The 24,503-nt window shown below is 34.9% G+C and overlaps 1 protein-coding gene across 1 annotated transcript in view; it reads left to right on the plus strand.

Annotated features, from left to right (window-relative positions):
• TFEC (transcription factor EC) overlaps positions 1–24,503 on the plus strand; it is a 94,957-nt gene that overhangs the window by 52,654 nt on the left and 17,800 nt on the right. The window contains exon 3 of the mRNA XM_055589470.1: positions 23,107–23,221. Within this exon, the coding sequence (XP_055445445.1) occupies positions 23,107–23,221 (115 nt within the window). The remainder of the gene's footprint in view (positions 1–23,106; positions 23,222–24,503) is intronic.

Raw genomic sequence — 24,503 nt, forward strand, 5'->3', positions numbered from 1 at the left:
GTTGATACACACACACACACACACACACACACACACACACACACATATATGTATATTTAATGCTAGCCAGAGAGTCTCCCTGGAGTTTGAGTAAAGCAGAAACCTTGCTAAATTGAGCCATTTCTGAAATACTTTAGGAAAAGATGACATTTGAAATACAGTTATGAAGGCAAGTTAAGATTTTAGGAGGTAGACATGAAGGCAGCAAAGTAGCAAGAAAAGAGGACAGCATAAGAAAAAGCAAGAAGTGAGAAAAAAGAGAATGTATAAGAATAGCTGGTAGAACAGAGATAGGAAATTCTGAAGGATTTTAAAGTTCATGTGGGTAAAAATAAAGACCTGTTAGATTCAGAGGAATGCTTTGAGTAAGCATTTTAGCCAGTGAACTTTTGGTTTTAGATAATAGAACCTGGCTTATATGGGGTGTAAGTATGAAAGGAATTTGTTGGCTCATCTCATCCATAAATTCCTAAGTAATATTGCATGTGAACATCCCTCCATAAGTTTGCCTTTGTTCTCTGCTGGCTTTATTCTCAGCTATTGAACAGACAGTCTCACAGCTTATTCCCAGCCATCCACACAGTTTGTCCTTGCTAACCCAGCTGTTTTTTTTAGACATCCACTCTTCGACAAGGAAAAGGAAGTTTCTGATTAATTTAAGCCAACCCTGGTGGCCCCGTTTCCTTAGCCAGAGATTGTTTTAAGAATGAGCTTGTGTTGCAGTTCTGGAGGTTTAGCAGGTTACTGGAGTCTTCTAGGAATTTACTCAGTCTTTAAAGGAGACCCACCAAAGAGAAGGTTTTGTCTCTCTAGGATGTTGTAAGACAGTGCGACTTATGTGGTCATTTGATTGCCCAGAAGATAAATAAACTGAGGAAAAACAAAAGGTACAGAGAGGAAAATCCAAGAGGAATGCAAATAAATACTGCTTATATGCCCCTGGAGAATTCTTTACCTATGATTGCACACATCATGTAAAAATTTTTTCCTTTATTTTGTAAGCTAATTGTATCAGGATTTTATGATTGTCATAACCAAATGTACACTGATAGATACATTCAGTCAGACTTAAAAACTTAAGAGGAGAGCTCCTTTTTTCTTTAGTTCTAGTTAAATCTCTGAGATAATTCTTTTTGGAGCAATTTTTGTCACTTTTCTATCTCTCAGACAATTTTTCTGGGTCTTGGGCCCACCCTAGAGTGACTTAGCAGTAGCAGCAGCAGCCAAAATAAATTATCAAGATTAATACTGAAAACTAGGAGTATAGGAATTGTTACCATAATTAAATAATAATAATTATTATTGTTAAATAATTATTCTTAATGTCTCACCTACTATACCACAGGCACATTGCCAATTATTTTACATATAATCTCTAGTTGTCATAGAGACTGCAAAGTCCAAGGGGCAATCAAGGATTCCCTGGTAGCTCAGATGGTAAAGAATCCGCTCGCAAGGCTGGAGACTGGGGTTCAATCCCTGGATCAGTCAGATGCCCTAGAGAAGGAAATGGCAACTCCCTCCAGTATTCTTGCATGAGAAATTCCAAGGACAGAGGAACCTGGTGGGCTGCAGTCCACGGGGTCTCGAAACCCCGTGGTTTAGTCTTAGTGACTAAACAACAACTGGGCACTCTATTGACTGTGCTATTAGTCACTTTGGAGTTCTTTTCTGTGACTTAAACAGAAAATCTTGAGTGTCACTTAGCCAAGATTTATCCCAGGACCACTGCATAGAGTAAGATTAACTAAAATGAGTTACCATGAGTTAACTCATATTCTAATTTCTGTTGGTGGAAAGCTTGGAAGCTGCTCTGGGGTAGCTTGGACCACTTGTGGTGGTCCTTCAGATTTCCCCAGATTGAATGGAATAGTTCAGGGTTTTCATAGTTCAACTTAGTGCAAGTATTTCTGACACAGAAATGAATAGTGTGCGATTAGTGACTAGACTCAGAATAGTTAAGGAGAAGTTACCTCTTAATTTCTATTTAAACAAGAGATCTAGCTACTTGCCAATTAGTTCTTACTACAACAATTGTGTAAATTGGACTGAAAAGACCCAAAGTGCAAGAAACATTCAGACAAATCAGCTGTGCTTTCATCAACACCAAACCTCTGGTTCTCAGTCTTCTTGGGGTCAATGGTATTTCTCTCCTCACTATCCAGCCATCCTTCACATGATGATATCCCAGATCTCATTATGTATTTTTCTATTCTATAGCATTTTTCTTTCATATTTTTTGACCATTATGTTCCCTTTTTTTTTTTCAATGCACCTAGTCTAATTTCTTACTTCAACAATTGCTCAAGCTTGTGGAGACTCCAAGTTAATTGACTCTATCACTCTTTTCAATAGCTATTATTTACCACTCATGACATTTTGAAAATTTCTTCCTTAACCTATTCTTGGTTAAGCACTATAACCATTTCTTTTGCAAACACTTTTAACATATCCCCATTTTTCTTCATTTTCTTTTCCTGACAAAAGCCCAACCCTGACTAAACTTATTTTTCATCTTATTCCACATCTTTACCTGAGCAGCTGAATGGATAAAATTTCACTACATTGCTCATAGTACTCACCTGCAATACATCACCAAAATTTCATAGGGGCTTTCACTACTACCAGACAATACTACAGCTATTCCTTGGTTAAAATTCTCATTAAATGAGACAACATTAATCTACTTTCTCTTCTCAAATCTCCACCATTCTCCATGTTCTAGCTGATTTCTCTATCACAACATATTTCAGAGAGAAAATATATGCAATCAGATTAGGACTTACTTGTTAGCTTTGTATCACAAATTCTACAAAACCACCAGTATCTGTTTTGATTTTCTCCGCCATCACTTCTATTTGAATCGAATTGGCCCAGCTCATAACCTAAAACTAGTCCAACTACTTGTGTCCTAAGATCCCACTAATTCTAACCTTCGCAAATACTTCCCTCTTTAAATAGCAGCTCCTCCTATATCATTAGTCTATTATGATGTATTGGATTACAAATATCAGCATTACACTTGCCTTTATTAAGATTCCTCAAAAATAAACCAAATCAAAGGATTGCCTTTGAATACAGTTCCTCTCTGGCTACCATACCATTTCATAACTCTGCTACCTCCCTCCCAAATGTCTCTGCTTCCATTTTCACCCTGATTCCATTTCCTCACCTCCCCTTCTCTACTGTCCAGTACAGCTATCTCCCTTATAATTCCAAAAGAGCTCTTAAAACCAACCAATACTGAAGCCAATAGTAAATTCTCCATCCTCACCAAACTTGATTTCTTTGTGGCCTTTGCCATGGTTGACCACTCTCTCCTTCTTGAAGTATTAACTGGGATTCTGTGGCACCGTATTTTTTGCCTTTTCATCCACCTTGCTGGTTCTTTCTCTTCTAATAGACTTCTAGATGCTAAAGTGCTCTTAGGCTCAGAATTTAATTTTCTTTTCTCATGTACCTGTATGTTCCATCAGTAATCTCAACATTTCTATGGCCTAGCTCTCTCCCCTAATGCTAGATTCACATGTCTTACTACTACCCTAACATCTTTTGTTTTTCCAACAGAGATCTCAGACTTAATATTACTGAAAAGAAGTTTTTGTTCCCCTCCCTACCTATCTAGAACTACCCTCCCTCAAAAAAAGTCATTCTTCTTCATTCTCTTACTCCCACATCCCCACATTTATCCGCATGCTGTTCTGATCAGGATCCAAGATTTCCTGAATCTCACAACTTAGCAGCTGCTCTACTGAAACCCTTTTCCAGGCCATCATTGTCTCTTACTTGAATGTCAGAAACTGACTTCCAACCTAATTTCTCTGCTACTTCTGTCCCCTGTACAGCTGTGGATCACACAGCAGCCAGAATGATCTTCACACAGCAAAAATCAGATCCTGTTTCTCCTTGCCTAACATTCTGCTAACTTCCTGAAATCCTCAGAGTATAACCAAGACACTTCATAGTCAGCACTTCCCTTTAACTTTAGGCTCTGGTCTTGATAGCCTTCTTCCTGCTCACTGAATGTGACATGCATGTTATCATTTTAAGACTACTGAACTTCCTTTTTTAGGCTTGGAATGGTTTTGTCCCAGATCTTTGCATGACTGTCTTTTTATGCTTCAGATCTTTAGTCAATATCAACTTGTCAGAGAGGCCTTCCGCAATAACCCTAGCAGAAAGACCCCATCCCACACATCCTACATCAGTATCTTATTTAATTCCCTCTGATGGTTAGGATTAGAGTTGCAAAAATTATTTGGTTTATTATATTATTTACCCATTTGGTGTATTCCCACCACTAGAACGTGAAGTCCTTGAAGTTGGTGATTTTGTCTGCCTTATTCATTGCTGTGTCCCTAAAGCTGAGAGAGTGACCTGTTCATTAGTTTATTCGCAGCACCCAGTACAATGCCTAACAAATGATAGGTGCTCAGCAAATACACATGAAATAAATATTTTAAAATTCACACATAATATTTTTAAAAGTTGTTTCCATTATGCATTACCATTTAGAAATTTTTTAAATGGCCATAAGCAGCAATAAGGATAACAGTAGTAATGATAGCTACTATGCCTTGGGTACTTGCTGTGGGACAAGAATTGTGTAAAACACTTCTCATGAAAATTTAATTACTACAACAAACATGTGAGATAGAAACTATTACCTATTAGCATTTTACAAATAAGAAAAGAGGCTTAGAGAAGTTCAGTAACTCACTCAAGCTCATACAGTTAGTGAATGTCAGGGTAGGGGTTTGAATCCAATCCTATATGATACCAGATGCAACAATCTTACCCACTCTGCGGCACTAGCAGCTTCAGAAGAAAGTCATTTCATAGAACTGTAAAAATCTTAGGATCTGAAGGGACCTTAGCCTGGTCTGACCCTCTGCCACATTCCAGCCAACGACTTGTTAGCTTCTGAGTTTAAACCTGTCTCTCTATAACTTCTACCCTTTGGTCTTCATTTCACCTCTTCCTTTCAAAGATGGCTGTGCATAGTAACTTATTTATTTTATCATAGATGGGTATTTTTCAATCATAGCTTTGTAAATGCTGGTGGCACTTGGAAAGCTCAGTAAACTATTATAGTTCAAGACTATTTCAGAGACAGAGATTGAGTAAATATTAACAACCCCCTGCACTTGGTTGGAACTTGAAAGGACTGCGTAACACCAGCAAGCAAGCTTTTGTCAATCACAATCTAGACCAGATTAGACTTAAAGTCCAAGGAAGAGCCAAAGTTCACCTTAGAAGTTTCTGCACAGCTCTCCCAGTTATTGTTTGCAAGTGTAAGGAAAAGAAAATGATGAAGGAGAAAGAGAAAAACATTGCTATTGTGAAGGTTATAGACACTTCAAAGTTAAAACTGGTGAGCAAGTGCATTTTGGAATTCTTTCAATGTTTGGAGATGAAACCACCTTAAATACTGAATTTAAAGTTTATAAACTAATAGTCAATAAAATAAGGTATGTAGAAGTTGAGCTTTGAAAGTGTAATTTATAATCTGCTGTATTGACAAGCTTGTTTTCCTACAAGATAGTTTTTTAATGCTCTGGCTATAGTAAAAATATTTTTGTAGTCTAGTTAAAAATTGTTTAAAATGCTCTTTTATTTGAACTTGTTTTCAAAAAGTGAGGGTTCCATTAATTATTTGTTGTAGTGTTTACGTTACATTACTGTTCTCATTAATTTAGTACTAAGTAGATTATGTATATATATAAAAAATAGATTTCCTATAATAAGAAATATATGATGCAAAAGCAGTTTCTATGTTACCATTCTCTGTTTTGTATTTTATCTTTTCTATTTGTGTTTTGAGCCAGCTGGTCAAGGACAGGAATCTCCCACTCCCGCCCAACAGATTATTTTTATTCACTTATAATAGAACAAAAAAATAATAACTCAGTGGGACTTCTCTTTTCAATGTTTATCATTCAAACCTCATAGCCCTGCTTCAACAAAGAAAATAAAGTCAGAGAAAGATCAATTGTGAGTGTCCTAAAACTGGAAAAATCTAGTTTACCCTGTTTAAATGAATAAACACACAAAAGGAAATAAAATAATCTTTTAAGTGCCAGTTTTTGTGTGTGCTTACATTGTGTGATATATGCGGTCCTACAGTGCTCACTCTTTATTCCTGAAGTTTATCTTCTTTCTATGCCTACAGTTATTCTATCGAATAGTTTAATGTTCAGTTTTGCCATTTTGCATTCACAATAAATGTCTTCAGAGAAAAGCAAAATAGGGAATCCAAACAACTTAAAATTTCCCCTCATTTTCCCACGAGACTCCCACTAAATATCTGGTATAGATATAGAAATATAGATATCACATATGCACATCTATGAATGGGTTTATAAGTTTTTTTCTTTTTGTATTTATTCTGAAAAATTATCTGGAAATATAATATGTAAGTATATAGATGATTTTATTTCTTTTTCCGTATTTATAATGAGATTATCTGGGAGACAGATACATCATACACACAACATGCATACACACATATATAATATATATGCATATTGTATATGTGTGTATATATATGTATCTATACACATACAAATGAGCACGTATATATCTCCAGAAAATTATTGGTTTTAGATAATCAATTTTCAGAAACATGATGAGTGTATACTATGGTACCCTCTCCCTTGCTGAGTGATTATAAATGAAGAGGGGTGAAACAATAAAAACAAATTAAATTATTAAATTTGTGGTCAAGTTTTCCAGTACTATAGTGTTTTGGTGAAGAAAAATATTAAACCAGGATGCCATTAGGGATAGTGTTGGAGATGGTTTGAATCTTAAGTTTGAGCCTGTAGATTGTATTTTGATATTGAAAGAAGGTATGAGGACATTTGAGGTGCAGAAAATAGCAGTGGCAAAGAATAAAACTGAGATAAATATTCTCCAATGGCGTCCAACATTTTGAGTTTTCAAAATACTTTTTACAATTAAAAATGTTAAGGCAGGGTCCCTTCCACAATCAGATAGGTAGTAAAGAATCTAGCCTCTGTGTTAGACCTAAATTTTAACCCTAAGTCTTCTATTAATTACAACTGTATGATCTTGAGATAATTACTTATTTTTTCAGACTTTTAATTATTTATATTTAACATGGGAACTATGAAACTTCACTCATAAAGTTGTTATAAAGATTACTTGAAATTCTGCTATTTGTTATTACTATGAGACATGCTTAGCTGAATATCGGGCATATAATAAAAACTCAACTGTCTATGACTTTGCATATATATGTTATGATAATGCTTGTATTTTATTATGTTTAAAAAATTCTTCATATGTGGATTCATAGGTTCCATTTGACAACATTCTATCCTATTTCTTCCTCCCTCCCACTGGAGTGGAAAATCTATTTTTGGACATAGTCTACATATTTGTATGTGGTGATGAGAAATCTTTCAGAACTTGTTAGTAGCAGTAAATAATATTGACTAGATAATGTGGGACCATTGAATGAAGCTTTTGAAAACTAGACATGAACGTTTGAGCTTAATATATGAGCTATATGAGGGGAAAGACTTAGATTTCATGTTTTTGAGCTAGGAGAGATCAGAAGAAAGTTGTATTTCAAAACATGTTTGTGTGAGAGGAGCATTTGGGAACTAATTGAGAGGAATGGAGGGATGCTGAAAGGAAGGACATAATTTAGGCTGAAGGCCTTGAGGATCTTAAGATGTGAGAGTATGGAAGAAAATTTAAACTGACCAATGATTTAATCAGTCAGTACTAAAGAAAATCAACTTTGAATATTCATTGGAAGGACTGATGCTGAATCTCCAATACTCTGACCGCCTGATGTGAAGAGCCAACTCATTGGAAAAGACCCTGATGATGGGAAAGATTGAAGGCAAAAGGAGCAGGGGGTGGCAGAGGATGAGATGATTAGGTAGCATCACCCACTCAATAAATTTGAGCAAACTCCAGGAGTTAGTGTCTCTCATAGCTTGGTTGGTAAAGAATCTGCCTAGAATGCAGGAGACCCCGGTTCAATTCCTGGGTCAGGAAGAGCCACAGAAGAAGGGAGCTACCCACTCCAGTGTTCTTGGGCTTCCCTTGTGGCTCATCTGGTAAAGAATCCACCTGCAATGTAGGAGACCTGGGTTTGATCCCTGGATTGGGAAGATCCCTTGGAGAAGGGAAAGGCTACCCACTCCAGTATTCTGGCCTGGAGAATTCCATGGACTGTAGTCCATGGGGTTGCAGACTGGGACACAACTGAGCGACTTTCACTTTCACTTTTCAGGAGTTAGTGTAGGACAGAGAAGCCTGGTGTGCTGCAGTCCATGAGGTCGCAAAGAGTCAGACACAACTTAGTGACTGAACAACAATGAAGAAAATAACTTAAAAGAAAAAAATATTTAGTTCTTTGGCCCATTTTTTGATTGGGTCATTTAGTTTTCTGGAATTGAGCTGTAGGAGTTGCTCGTATATATTTGAGATTAGTTGTTTGTCTGTTGCTTCATTTGCTATTATTTTCTCCCATTCTGAAGGCTGTCTTTTCACCTTGCTTGTAGTTTCCTTGTTGTCCAGAAGCTTTTAAGTTTAATTAGGTCCCATTTGTTTATTTTTGCTTTTATTTCCAATATTCTGGGAGGTGGGTCATAGAGGATCCCGCTGTGATGTATGTCAGAGAGTGTTTTGCCTATGTTCTCCTCTAGGAGTTTTATAGTTTCTGGTCTTACGTTGAGATCTTTAATCCATTTTGAGTTTATTTTTGTGTATGGTGTCAGAAAGTGCTCTAGTTTCATTCTTTTACAAGTGGTTGACCAGTTTTCCCAGCACCACTTGTTAAAGAGATTGTCTTTAATCCATTGTATATTCTTGCCTCCTTTGTCAAAGATAAGGTGTCCATACGTGCATGGATTTATCTCTGGGCTTTCTATTTTGTTCCATTGATCTATATTTCTGTCTTTGTGCCAGTACCATACTGTCTTGATGACTGTGGCTTTGTAGTAGAGCCTGAAGTCAGGCAGGTTGATTCCTCCAGTTCCATTCTTCTTTCTCAAGATTGCTTTGGCTATTCGAGGTTTTTTGTATTTCCATACAAATTGTGAAATTATTTGTTCTGGCTCTGTGAAGAATACCATTGGTAGCTTGATAGGGATTGCATTGAATCTATAAATTGCTTTGGGTAGTATACTCATTTTCACTATATTGATTCTTCCAATCCATGAACATGGTATATTTCTCCATCTATTAGTGTCCTCTTTGATTTCTTTCACCAGTGTTTTATAGTTTTCTATATATAGGTCTTTAGTTTCTTTAGGTAGATATATTCCTAAGTATTTTATTCTTTTCGTTGCAATGGTGAATGGAATTGTTTCCTTAATTTCTCTTTCTATTTTCTCATTATTAGTGTATAGGAATGCAAGGGATTTCTGGGTGTTGATTTTATATCCTGCAACTTTACTATAGTCATTGATTAGTTCTAGTAATTTTCTGGTGGAGTCTTTAGGGTTTTCTATGTAGAGGATCATGTCATCTGCAAACAGTGAGAGTTTTACTTCTTCTTTTCCAATTTGGATTCCTTTTATTTCTTTTTCTGCTCTGATCACTGTGGCCAAAACTTCCAAAACTATGTTGAATAGTAATGGTGAAAGTGGGCACCCTTGTCTTGTTCCTGACTTTAGAGGAAACGCTTTCAATTTTTCACCATGGAGGATAATGTTTGCTGTGGGTTTGTCATACATAGCTTTTATTATGTTGAGGTATGTTCCTTCTATTCCTGCTTTCTGGAGAGTTTTTATCATAAATGGATGTTGAATTTTGTCAGAGGCTTTCTTTGCATCTATTGAGATAACCATGTGGTTTTTATTTTTCAATTTGTTAATGTGGTGTATTACATTGATTGATTTGCGGATATTGAAGAATCCTTGCATCCCTGGGATAAAGCCCACTTGGTCATGGTGTATGATCTTTTTAATGTGTTGTTGGATTCTGATTGCTAGAATTTTGTTAAGGATTTTTGCATCTATGTTCATCAGTGATATTGGCCTGTAGTTTTCTTTTTTTGTGGGATCTTTGTCAGGTTTTGGTATTAGGGTGATGGTGGCCTCATAGAATGAGTTTGGAAGTTTACCTTCCTCTGCTGTTTTCTGGAAGAGTTTGAGTAGGATAGGTGTTAGCTCTTCTCTAAATTTTTGATAGAATTCAGCTGTGAAGCCGTCTGGACCTGGGCTTTTGTTTGCTGGAAGATTTCTGATTACAGTTTCAATTTCCGTGCTTGTGATGGGTCTGTTAAAATTTTCTATTTCTTCCTGGTCGAGTTTTGGAAAGTTGTACTTTTCTAAGAATTTGTGCATTTCTTCCACGTTGTCCATTTTATTGGCATATAATTGCTGATAGTAGTCTCTTATGATCCTTTGTTATTTCTGTGTTGTCTGTTGTGATCTCAAAGAACTAAATAGACATTTCTCCAAAGAAGACATACAGATGGCTAACAAACACATGAAAAGATGCTCAACATCACTCATTATCAGAGAAATGCAAATCAAAACCACTATGAGGTACCATTTCACACCAGTCAGAATGGCTGCGATCCAAAAGTCTACAAGCAATAAATGCTGGAGAGGATGTGGAGAAAAGGGAACCTCTTACACTGTTGGTGGGAATGCAAACTAGTACAGCCACTATGGAGAACAGTGTGGAGATTCCTTAAAAATCTGGAAATAGAACTGCCTTATGATCCAGCAATCCCACTGCTGGGCATACACACTGAGGAAACCAGAATTGAAAGAGACATGTGTACCCCAATGTTCATCGCAGCACTGTTTATAATAGCCAGGACATGGAAGCAACCTAGATGTCCATCAGCAGATGAATGGATAAGAAAGCTGTGGTACATATACACAATGGAGTACTACTCAGCCATTAAAAAGAATACATTGGAATCAGTTCTAATGAGGTGGATGAAACTGGAGCCTATTATACAGAGTGAAGTAAGCCAGAAAGAAAAACACCAATACAGTATACTAACGCATATATATGGAATTTAGAAAGATGGTAACAATAACCCTGTATACGAGACAGCAAAAGAGACACTGATGTATAGAACAGTCTTTTGGGCTCTGTGGGAGAGGGAGAGGGTGGAATGATTTGGGAGAATAGCATTGAAATATGTATAATATCATATATGAAATGAGTCACCAGTCCAGGTTCGATGCATGATACTGGATGCTTGGGGCTGGTGCACTGGGACGACCCAGAGGGATGGCATGGGGATGGAGGAGGGAGAAGGGTTCAGGATGGGGAACACATGTATACCTGTGGCAGATTCATTTTGATATATGGCAAAACCAATACAATATTGTAAAGTTAAATAAAACAAAATTTAAAAAAAAGAAAAAATATCATAACCGGGTAATAGTTTGGATCTAATATATGGAGCGGGAAGAAGCCAAACAGAAAAAAACATATGTGGAATTTAGGTCAGATCATTTATGATGTCCTTTATTGTATTTGGCCTGATGAGAGTAAATGGATATATGAACAATTAATTCTCATAGGGAAGTACTGATTTTAAACAGGCAAAGAAATATTTTTCTATTATTGAAGGTTGTTGCCTTCTCACAAACTAATATTTTTTAATAAATGGGGTTAAATTTTATCAGATAGTTTTTTAAATCTATTGAGATGATCATATGGTTTCTTTTTCTTTCTTAACGTCATAAAATATATTTATGGGAAACCCAATTTGATTATGGCAAGTTACCTTGTTTATATTCTCTTGAATTTAAATACATAATAATATTTTGCTTAAGATTCATAGTCATGAATAAAATGGGTCTGTAATATTTTTTCTTATAATGTTTTCATATGGTTTCAGTCTCAATGAATTGGAACATATTCTGTCTTGTCTCTATTGTCTGGAAATGTTTGTACAAAATTGAGATGGCATGTTTCCTGAAAATGTGACAGTCTTGCCCATAAAACTGTCTAATCCAGATATTTTCTTGTGTAATATGTTTAAAGTATTTTTATTTCTTCAGTAATCATAAGACTATTCAAGCTATTAATTATTTGTAGTCAGTTCTACTAAATAATGTTTTTCTAGAAATTTATGTATTTCACCTAAGCATTCAGTTATTAGAAAATTATTGTAGGTAATCTCTCTTTTCTTTTTTATTATGGTAAAATATGTTCAACATAAAATTTGCCATCCTAAACATTTTAAAGTGTACAATTCAGTGGCATAACATAGATTCACAATATTGTGCAAGCATTATCACTATACACTCACAGAGATTTTTCATTCTTCCAAACAGAAAACATTAAAAAATGTCACCAATTAAATAATAGCTCCCTATTTTCCTTATCTCCAGACTTGAATAGCCTTTATTCTCCTTTCTATCTGTATAAATTTGACTTGATAGTGTCCTTTAATGTACAAAAGTTTTAAATTTTATGAAATCCAGTTTATCTGTTTTGGTTGTTGTTGTTGCCTGTGATTTTGATATTATACCTATAAAATCATCACCAAACCAAATTTTTTATGAAGATTTTCCCTTATCTTTTCTTCTAGGAAAGTTATACCCTTAACTCATATAAAGTTGTTGATCCATTTTGAGTAAATTTTGTTTATGGTCTAAGAGTCCAACTTCCTTCTGCATATGGCTCTCTAGTTTTTTCAAGATTATTTGTTGAAGAATTTGTCCTTTCCCTATTGAATAGCCTTGGTACCCTTACCAAAAATCATTTGACTATATATTTGAGTAATAATTTATGGACTCTCTATCCCAGTCTCTACATGTCTGTCTTTATGTCAGTGCCACACTCTTTTGATTACTATTGTTTTGTAATAAACATTTTGTTTATAACAAAATGTTTGTAATAAACATTTTGTTATAAATAAACATTTTGTTATAAAAAACATTTTGTTTAATAATACAAATACATTTTGTTTGTAATAAACAAACATTTTGTTTTGAAATATGGAAATTTAAGCCCTCCAACTTAGTTCTTTTCAAGGTAATTTTTACTATTCAGGGTCCCATGAGACTTCATATGAATTTTAGTGTGGGTTTATACATTTTTGCAAAAACCACTGTTAGGATTTTAATATGGATTGGAGGCATTTGTGTATTGCTCTGGATAGTACTGCCCTCTTACTGATACTAAGTCTTCTCATCAAAAAACATGAGATATCTTTTCATTTATTTATGTCTTCTTTAATTTCTTTAAGCAATGCATTTTTTAGTTTTTGGTATCTAAGTCTTTTCCTCCTTGGTTAAATTTATTCCCAAGTATTTTATTCTTTTTGATGTTATGTACATGAAATTGATTTCTTAATATCCTTTCCAGATTGTTCATTGTTAGTGTATAAAGATGCAACATATTTTTGCATGTTGATTTTTTATTCTGCCACTTTGCTGAATTCATGGATTAGCTTTCACACTGTTGTGTGTGTATGTGTATGTATGAATCTCATGATTTTCTAAATGTAAGATCATGTCATCTGTGAACAAAGATATTTTTACTTATACCTTTTCAGTTTGGATGACTTTCTTTTCCTTGACTAATTGTTGTGGCTAGGACTTCCAATACTGTGTTAAAAAGAAGTGGTGAAAGCAGGTATCCTGGTCTTGTTTGTTCCTGATCCTTAGGGAAAAAACATAAATCTAAGTTGTACTATGGTTATATCCCTCTTTGATTTAAAATATCATTTGTTTAGTCTTTATTCCTTTAGTCTTACAAGAGGCCTGTCAAGTTTGCTAACTGAAAAAACAAAACAAAATTTTGTCTTTTGCATTGTTTTGTTTTTCACTGATTTATGATCTTATATTACTATCTGTTTTACATGCTTTGGGTTTTTTTGGTGATTTTTCTGACTTCTTGAGAAATACACTCAGTCTATCAAATATCAAAATTTTATCTATTTTTTCCTCATATTTAAGGGTATAAATTTCCTTCAAAATATTAGTTTGCCAAATTCCAAAAGTTTCCTTACATGTGTCTTCTGTATCTTTCATTTATTTTTGAATTCCAGTGTGATTTTGTCTTTACTCTTGAATCATTAAAATTTTTCTAAATATTTAGGTAATCAAGGACTCAATGAAATTTTTGAAGTTTTTCATTTTTTTGTTTTTGGTGATGTTTTTGGTGATCAATATTTATATATGTTCTGTGTGTACTTGGAAAATATTGTGTTTTCTGTAATTTTTATTTTATTTTATTTTTTTTTCTGTATGTCATTTTTTTTAATTTAATTTTATTTTTTAAACTTTACATAATTGTATTAGTTTTGCCAAATATTTTTAGATACAGAACTATATACATGTCTACTAGGACAAGATTTCACTTTTATTGTTCAAAACTAGAACATTACTGATTATTTTTGTCTACTTGACCTTTCAAAAATAGGAAGAAATGTCTTGAAATCTCTCACTACCTTGATAGCTTCATTCATTTCTCCTTGTAGTTTAAACATTCTGCTTCATATTTGCTTCCAATTCTATGTTTCCCTATTGTCTCTACTGTCTGGAAATATTTGTACAAAATGCAGATGGTATGTTTCCTGAAAATTTTACAGTCTTCTCTATTTTATTAGGTACACATCTGCTTATAATTGCTGTGCCTTTTTGGAGAATTGAATTCTTTGTTTTTAGAGTGACTATCTCTAGCCCTAATAATTTTTCTAATTTTAGTCTATTTTTTCTGATATTAATATAGCTGCATCAGCTTCCTATGTTTATAATTTGCTGGGCATATATTTTCCCATGTTTTAAATTTCAATCTTGTGTGTCCTTTTGTAATGCAGCTGTGTCTCTTGTAAGCTACATAGATCTAAAAACTATCTTTTTAACTGAACTATCAAACTTTTAGCTGAGGAATTTGATCTATTTACATTTATTATCACTATTGATATTTTTAACCTGTATTTCTCATTTTTTTATTATGTGTGTCACATATTTTAATAATTTTTTAGTACTTTTTTCCTTTTTACCACTTTTACATTCATTCACTTCCTTACTACTCCAACCCTATCATACTGATACTATCCAGATTTAATATGGAGTTATATGGTTATATCAGTTCAGTTCAGGCGCTCAGTCGTGTCTGACTCTTTGCAACATCATGGACTGCAGCACGCCAGGCCTCATTGTCCATCACCAGATCCCTGAGTTTACTCAAACTCATGTCCATTGAGTCCGTGATGCCATCCAACCATCTCGTTCTCTATCATCCCCTTCTCCTCCTGCCTTCAATCTTTCCCAGCATCAGGGTCTTTTCTAATGAGTCAGTTCTTTGCATCAGGTGGCCAAAGTATTGGAGTTTCAGCTTCAGCGTCAGTCCTTCCAATGAATATTCAGGACCGATTTCCTTTAGGATGGACTGGTTGGATCTCCTTTCAGTCCAAGGAACTCTCAAGAGTTCTCTGTGGGTGTGAACAAAGGCATTATCACCAGTCCCCACAGCAAAGCATCTGCACTTCACTCAATGCTGCCCAAGCCCTCCCTTTCCCCTACCCAACCTGGGCAGGAGGGTGAAGGGCTACAGTTGCTGTGTGTTTATATAGAGAGTAGGTTGATTTTTATTTTACATGCTTTTGAGTTAATGTTGGAAAACTAATCACAAGCAGTTTCTAAACCAAAAATGACATATTGTAAAAGGACAATAAACGTTGGGTCAAAATGGAGCCTGAGTCCTGGCCCCTGTGTCTGCTTCTTTCCTGGGAAGGGCCTTGGGCTGCTCCTCACTGCCAAGGCACTCTTCCAAATGTGAAATACTAGAAGTGAGGTTGCACCCTCTTCCCCTCCTGATTAACACTGATGTACTGCTGCCTTGCCCAGTGTCTGCGGTTTCACTGGATAGGACTGCAGTGGAGGGCAGGGCACAGCCTGATGGAACTTCAGAAGTGGTGAATGTGGCATCCTCTACCTATATTTGATGGGGATGGTGAGACTAGGCCTGTAGAGTCCCCTTTTCCTGACCAAGGCTGGGTTGGGGTATAGTCTCTGGAGATGGATGTTCTCTTGATGCATCTAAAAATTTTCATATATTCATGTTCTGGTTGAGGATCACTTATAATTATGTCCACCTTTATGTAATTTGTATTATAAAAACATAGCTTTTTTGCTAATATAAAAAAAAAGAGTTCTACAACAACATAGTTCAAAAGCATCAATTCTTTGGCGCTCAGCTCTCTTTATAGTCCAACTTTCACATCCATACATAACTACTGGAAAAACCATAGCTTTGACTAGATGGACCTTTGTTGGTAATGTCTCTGCTTTTTAATATGCTGTCTAGATTGGTCCTAACTTTTCTTCCAAGGAGCAAAGGTCTTTTAATTTGATGGCTGCAGTCACCATCTGCAGTGATTTTGGAGCCCCCAAAAGTAACGTCTGTCACTTTTTCCATTGTTTCCCCATCTATTTGCCATGAAGTGATGGGACCAGATGCCACAATCTTACTTTTCTGAATGTTGAGCTTTAAGCCAACTTTTTTATTCTCCTCTTTCACTTTCATCAAGAAGCTCTTTAGTTCTTCTTTACTTTCTGCTATAAGGGTGGTGTCAGCTGCATATCTGAGGTTTTTGATATGTCTCCCGGCAATCTTGATTCCAGCTTGTGCTTCATCTAGCCCAGCATTTCTAATGATGTACTCTGCATATAAGTTAAATAAGCAGGGTGACAATATACAGCCTTGACGTACTCCTTTCCCTATTTGGAACCCATCTGTTGTTCCATGTCCAGTTCTAACTATTGCTTCCTGACCTACATATAGATTTCTCAAGAGGCAGTTCAGGTGGTTATATAGTTTATTTTATTATCTTGATTCTCCTATTTTCTTTTAGACTGCAGCCACTTTACCAAGATGTTTAATATTCTATTTATAACATGTTTTATTTATTTATATCATATTTACTTCATCCCAAACTGTCTTCAGTGTTTGTGGGTAAGTATTCTTAAGCATTTTATATTTCTCAGCATATTTTTTATCATGACCTCACATGTAGATGATATTGGGCTGGATATAAAACTGTGTTTTAAGATCCTTTCATTCACTTTCTTTTTTCATTCGTTTTGCTATTTAAAATGTTTATGTTAATAAGATTCTTATTCCTTTGAACATAATCTCTTCTTACTATTATGCTCCTACATTTTCTCTTTGTCATTGTACATTCCTAAGTTTAAACCTACAGGATGTAGGTTTTTCTTCTTTGATATTCTATAGGCCCTTTGATTTTTAAGTCAAAATGAAACAACAAAATAAGATGAGATTAAAGACAATAATTTCATCTTTGACTTAGTGTTAATTCTGGAATGCATATCTATTCTTTCTTAAAGTATTTTCTTCCTTCCAATTTTTATTTTTTTTCCCCCTGACTCTCTTAATACCTATCTATATTTTAGTTCTAATAATTCTGTCCTTCATACTAATTAGATTTTATTTTATATGTTTGGTTTCTTGGTCCTTCATCCTTCTGAGAGATTAATTTGGTTTTTATAATTTACTAATTCCTTTATTTCTTTCTCAGCTTATGTATTATGCTATTTTTCCATTTTATGGTTTTCTTCTTTTTTCAGGTATTATATTTTCATGTCTCCTATTTCTTCATGATCACTTTGGCCATTTTTACATTTACTTTTTCTTATTTTCGATTACTATTGTTGTTGTTTAGTCATTCAGCAGTGTTTGACACTTTTGTGACCCCATGGACTGTGGCCCACCAGGTTTATCTGTCCATGGGATTTCCTAGGCAAGAGTACTGGAGTGGGTTGCCATTTCCTTCTCCAGGGAATCTTCCCAATTCGGGGATCAAACCCACATCTCTTGAATTAGGAGGCAGATGCTTTACCACAAAGCCACAGGGAAGCTCCCTTTTAGATTATAAATTATTCCAAACATCATCCTTTATTTCTTTAAAGTATGTATTAGATCAATTTTTAAAACTTGGTTTCATGTAATCTTTTTTTATTTCTAAAATTTTTGCTTTTGATGTTATTTCTAACATTACATGTTGCTTAACTTTTAAAATAATCATTTTTCTTGAATGCTTTGATATTTTGACCTGTAAGCTCATTTTCTTTAGGGAATTTTGGCTACTGTGAAAGGTAGTGTTTGTATAGAAAGACCAGTTCTCAGTCCATTTAAGTCTCTATGAACTTAGTAGGGAGATGTGAAAAATCTAGGGTAGAAAATTTTCGACACCAGAAATCACTTTTGGTCACTTCTCATTTCAAAACAATTTCTTAGATCAAGCATTCACTTTTTTCTACAAGAAAGAATTGTCTTAAGAAAAGACAAGATATGTTCTACCTTGCTGAAAATATTTTATAATAAATTATTTACTAGGTGTTTTTAAAATTTGTGAGTTTGTATCTAATACTCGTATTTCCCTATTGCTATGTCAGTGATTTTGTTTTACTGAAAAAAGTAATAATTTTTAACCAGAATAAAAAATATTTCTTTATAAAATATCTATCCGGTTGCCTACTAGTCTGTAAGATAAAGCCAAGACTTAGACTTTAATACCTAAGTAGATTATAATTTTGGTTTGTAAGCCTTTTCTGATATGTATGTAATCTTTAAATTTTCACTAACATTTTACTCATATCTTTAAATGGAGAAAAGGCTCTTTAGATTATGTGAAATATATTACATATTTTGAAATTGAAACCAATTGTCTAATGATATTTAAAAAGTAATTAGCCATTCACATGAAATAGAGTTGTACCTACAACATAAAATTAAATAGGATATAAATCATTATGCTTCAGGGCATAAATTAGACAATAACCAAGGTCATAGCAAACACCCTTTTTCAACAACACATGAGATGACTCTAACGTGGACATCACCAGATGGTCAGTACTGAAATTAGATTGATTATATTCTTTGCAGTGGAAGATAGAGAAGCTCTATACAGTCAGTAAAAACAAACTGGGAGCTGACTGTGGCTCAAATCATGAACTCCTTATTGCAAAATTCAGCCTGAAATTGAAGAAAGTAGGGAAAACCACTAAGCCATTCAGGTATGACCTAAATCAAATCCCTTACAATTATACAGCGGAAGTGACCAATAATTTCAAGGGATTACATCTGATAGAACAGAGTGCCTGAAGGACTATGGACAGAGGTTTGTAACATTGTATAAGAGACAGTGATCAGAACCATCCTCAAGATAAAGAAATGCAAAATGGCAAAATGGTTGTCTGACAAGGCCTTACAAATAGCTGGGAAAAGAAGACAAGTGAAAGGCAAGGGAGAAAAAGAAAGATATACCCACCTGAATGCAGAGTTTCAAAGAATAGCAAGGAGAGACAAGAAAGCCTTCCTCAGTGATCAATGAAAGAAATAGAGGAAAACAATAGAATGGGAAAGACTAGAGATCTCTTCAAGAAAATGAGAGATATCAAGGGAATATTTCATGCCAAGATGGGCACAATAAAGGTATAATAAAGATATGGTAATAAAAAAATAAAGAATAAAGAAATGATATGGACCTAACAGAAGCAGAAGATATTAAGAAGAGGTAGCAAGAATACACAGAACTATACAAAAGAGATATTAATGATCTAGATAACCACGATGGTGTGATCACTCACCTAGAGCCAGACATCCTGGAGTGGGAAGTCAAGGGGGCCTTAGGAAGCATCACTATGAACAAAGCTAGTGAGGTGATGGAATTCCAGCTGAGCTATTTCAAATCCTGAAAGATGATGCTATGAAAGTGCTGCACTCAATATGCCAAAAAATTGGGAAAACTCAGCAGTGGCCATAGGACTGGAAAAGGTTAGTTTTCATTTCAATCCCAAAGAAGGACAATGTCAAAGAATGCTCAAACTACTGCACAATTGTACTTATTTCACACACTAGCAAAGTAATGCTCAAACTTCTCCAAGCTAGCCTTTCAACACTAAGTGAACTGAGAACTTACAGATGTTCAAGCTGAATTTCAAAAAGGCAGAGGAACCAGAGATCAAATTGCCAACATCCATTGGATCATAGAAAAAGCAAGAGAATTCCAGAAAGCATCTACTTCTGCTTCATTGACTATGCTAAAGCCTTTGACTGTGTGGATCACAACAAATTGTGGAAAATTAAGGAGATGGGAATACCAGACCACCTTATCCGCCCCCTGAGAAACCTGTATGCAGGTTAAGAAGTAGCAGTTAGAACTGGACATGGAGCAATCGACTGGCTCAAAATTGGGAAAGGAATACATCAAGGCTATATATTGTCACTTGGCTTATTGAACTTATATGCAGAATACATCATGCAAAATGCCAGGCTGGATGAAACACAAGCTGGAATCAAGATTGCAGGGAGAAATATCAATAACCTCATATATGCAGATGACACCACCTTTATGGCAAGAAGTGAAGAGGAACTAAGTGCCTCTTGATGAAAATGAAAGAGGAGAATGAAAAAGTTGGCTTAAAACTCAACATTCAAAAAACTAAGATCATGGCATCCAGTCTCATCTTTTCATGGCATATGGAGAATAAATGGAAACAGTGAGAGACTATTTTCTTGGGTTGTAAAATCACTGCAGATGGTGACTGAAGCCATGAAATTAGAAGACACTTGCTTCTTGGAAGGAAAGTTATGACCAACCTGGATAGCGTATTAAAAAGCAGAGACATTACTTTGCTGACTAAGGTCCATCTAGTCAAAGCTATGGTTTTTCCAGTAGTCGTGTGTTGATGTGACAGTCGGACCATGAAGAAGGCTGAGCACCAAAGAATTATGCTTTTGAACTGTGGTGTTGGAGAAGACTCTTGAGAGTTCCTTGGACTGCAAGAAACTAAACCAGTCAATCCTAAAGGGAATCAATCCTGAATGTTTGTCAGAAGTACTGATGGTGAACCTGAAGCTCCAATGCTTTGGTCACCTGATTCGAAGAGGTGACTCACTGAAAAATATCCTGATGCTGGGAAAGATAGAAGGCATGAGGAGAAGGGGATGACGGAGGATGAGATGTTTGGATGGCATCACCGACTCAATGGACATGAGTCTGCTCAACCTCGAGACATGGTGAAGGGCAGAGAAGCCTGACATGCTGCAGTCTACAGGGTTGCAGAGTCAGACACTACTGGAGCAACTGAAGAACAACCGAAGATCAGGAGAAGATGTAATAGACCCACAGTTAAGCAGGATTGAATTCATTATCAGAACTCCAGCCCCATTTCTACAGAAAAACACATTGGGAATGGTCTGACCAAGTAATAATAACCCAGTGCAATGTTTTAGCTAGGAACCTATCACTTTATTGTTGCAGTACAAATGTAATATGGCTCCTCTTAAACATTTCTACTGTTTGCTACTGCTGCATTGAATGTATCTGATTTCAAGCTCTTTAGAGAAAAATGCCCTTTTCCTAGGTCTTTCCCCCTTCTTCTCCCTCACTCCCTGTCTTTTTGTTCAGCATGTCATTATGTTTCTCAAAGGCACAGTGCAGATGTACAATTCAGGTTGGTGATGCCTCCACTTATAACCAACAGGGCTTTCCAAAAAGACCTGGAAGTTTTAAAATTCTACATATATAGCTAAATGACTCACATGTTAGGGACATGTGTGCTTTTAGAATTTCTTTCTAATTGTATTATTCTGATACTTACACTCATCATTTATCCAATTTGATAGGTTTTCTTGTCCCTACTTTTCAGATAAGGAAATTGAAGGGGAATAAATATCTCAGTAGCTCACTTCTAATATCCAAGATGCAAAAACACATTTTAAAATGATGTTGTTGTTGTTCAGTCGCTCAGTCATATCCAACTGTTTGCGACTCTATGGAATGCAGCATGCCAGACTTCCCTGTCCTTCATTGTTATATAATCAATGAATTTATATAAAATAAAGATGAGGAGTCCTCACAGAGTAAATAATGAAGAGAACCAATATATGAAAGCATGCATCATAATACCATATACAATTCATAATGTTCTTGTTGATATGCATATACACTTGTGTATTAGCCTGATTTCCACTGTATTTTCCAAGTATTTTTCCCTCAGAAATATACAATATTAATCATATAATTTAATAGATTATTATTTCAGAAACTAATTTTTGTCTTCATGTGTCCTTTCTTCGATTATTTTCAGTCTGATTTTATAAGAATTAAAAAAATTTCCTTCGGCTTGGAGTTCTACAAAAAATGGGAATAAAGAGTTAAAGTCTCCATAATAATCTGAATATAGCTTTGTTTGATAATTTCTTAAAGGAAAGAAAACAGGTACTGCTTATTCGGCTCTTGATTGACTTCCCAGAAATGAAATAAAGATAACTAGAATGGAAATATTTTAAATGTTCAAATCTTGTGTTTTAAATATAGGTTGTTCTGGAATAATAAATATTAACTTGAGTTATGAATATTATTTAAATTTAATTTTCTTAGGAGATCAATCAATAAGCACATTTTCAATAACAATTTTTAATTGTGTATAAAGCATCTTAGCTTTCTGAAAAATTGCTCCCAAGGAGCACTTTAAGAACTGCAGTGTTGCTATAATTAGATATACCCTATATCCACTTGAGGCAAAGCAGTTTTAGACTACTTTTGGTTACCAGCTGGATATTTATAATAATCTAGAACATTAAGTGTACAATGAGAAAAAGTCTGCCTTCCAGGGAAGGAAAGTTTCTCACTTAATTAACAGTATAAAACACCTCTTGACTGTGAATTGCTGGTAGCACTGATAGTATTAAGGTTTCCAAAATATTCAACTATTATGCCTAATTCATGATATGTAATGAATTTTCAAGCTTTACTAATATGTATATTGATTTTTGTCTAAAGTGATATTTTTAATCTTATTCATTTATAACCAGGTACTGTGCTGGATCAAACGCCCATAATTTTGTAAATATTAATAAAAATTTTTCTTCATGAGTGAACTAATTTTTCCTTTTTCTTAAGTACAAATAGCTTTTTTCAACATATCTTATCCACAAGCATTCCCCAAAGATTTTACAAAGTTAATGCATATTCATTTTTGTTTAAAATTAAAAATGCTATATATTGCAAGTTTCTATTAACAATTGGTCAATTTAAGATAATACAACTAAATATATCAATATTCACCAAAGATTTGATTGCTCTTTTCTACATTTTTTCCTTTAAAGGTATCTGGAAGTATTTTGGATGTGTATAGTGGTGAGCAAGAAATTTCGCCAGTTAATATGGGCCTTACAAGTGCTTCTTGTCCAAGTAGTCTACCAATGAAAAGAGAAATTACAGGTAATGTTGCTTTTATAGTTTTCTTTTTTTAAAAAAAAATCTTTGTAAGACATGAGTGACATATAATTCCAATCTAAAGACAATTTTTGAAATATTATCAAAATAGTTATAGTAAGTCTTCTACATATGAACCTTCAAATTGCAAACTATCAAAGATGTGAACTTGTGTTTGCATGTTCAGTCATGTAAGTTAGTTAACTTGTCTGGCATACATTGTCACAAGCGTGCATCCTCTTCAAGTGGCCGTGCTTGTGTACTTTACTGTACAGTGCTGTATAGAGGACAGTAGTACAGTATCTTTATTTCAAGTCCAGGATGTCTGAAAGCAAGTGTAGAAGCAATGTGATTCAGCTGGTACTGCTAAGAATTGCCAGTTATTGTACTGTACTACTGTATTTTCCAAGGTGCTGTACTATAAGATTAAAAATGTTTTCTTTATTTTTGTGTTTTTTTTGTGTGTATTATTTGTGTGAAAAGTACTATTAAACTATTACAGTACAGTACTCTATGGGCTGATTGTGTTAGTTGGGTACCTAGGCTAAAAAAACAAATTGGACTTTTACTTGGAAAGGAACTCATTCATAGGTAGGAGACTTACTGTAGTTAAAATGGGAAACATTTCAAGAGTAAATCCACCTTTTTTTCCTTTATAACAACCAAGCAACAAGTTAATATAACTTACAGTTCAACTCAGTGATTTTAGGAATTGGACAATCCAAATATACACACATAACCTCTAGTCATATGTATACAACAGTTTGACTAAGTTCCACTTTCACTTTGGGCTTCCCTGGTGGATCAGACGGTAAAGAGTCTACCTGCAGTGTGGGAAACTCAGGTTCGATCTCTGGGTCAGGAAGATCCCCTGGAGAATGAAATGGCAACCCACTTCAGTATTCTTGCCTGGAAAATCCCACGGATGGATGAGCCTGGCAGACTACAGTCCATGGGGTCGCAAAGAGTTGGATATGACTGAACGACTTAACTAACTTTCACTTAATATAGGTTAATTTTGATATTGCAAATATTCAATTTATTAGCATGTTTGCAAAATAACAGATTAATAGATTAGGAAAAAATAGATTTTCCTCTTTTCAACTTGTTTCACAGATTTCATGATTCACATTTAACTTTCTCAAGTGTGTAAAAACCCCTCTGTTTTCAATAATAAATTTCAAAATTGTTACAACTTAAAAGAATTACAGGGGCACTTTCAAGTTCCTTCAATAGGTAGATGAGGAAATAGTAAGAGGAGTTATTTCCCAATGGTATATATCGGATT

Source organism: Bubalus kerabau, chromosome 8, assembly GCF_029407905.1.
Source record: "Bubalus kerabau isolate K-KA32 ecotype Philippines breed swamp buffalo chromosome 8, PCC_UOA_SB_1v2, whole genome shotgun sequence".
Classification (NCBI taxonomy): Eukaryota; Metazoa; Chordata; class Mammalia; order Artiodactyla; family Bovidae; genus Bubalus; species Bubalus kerabau.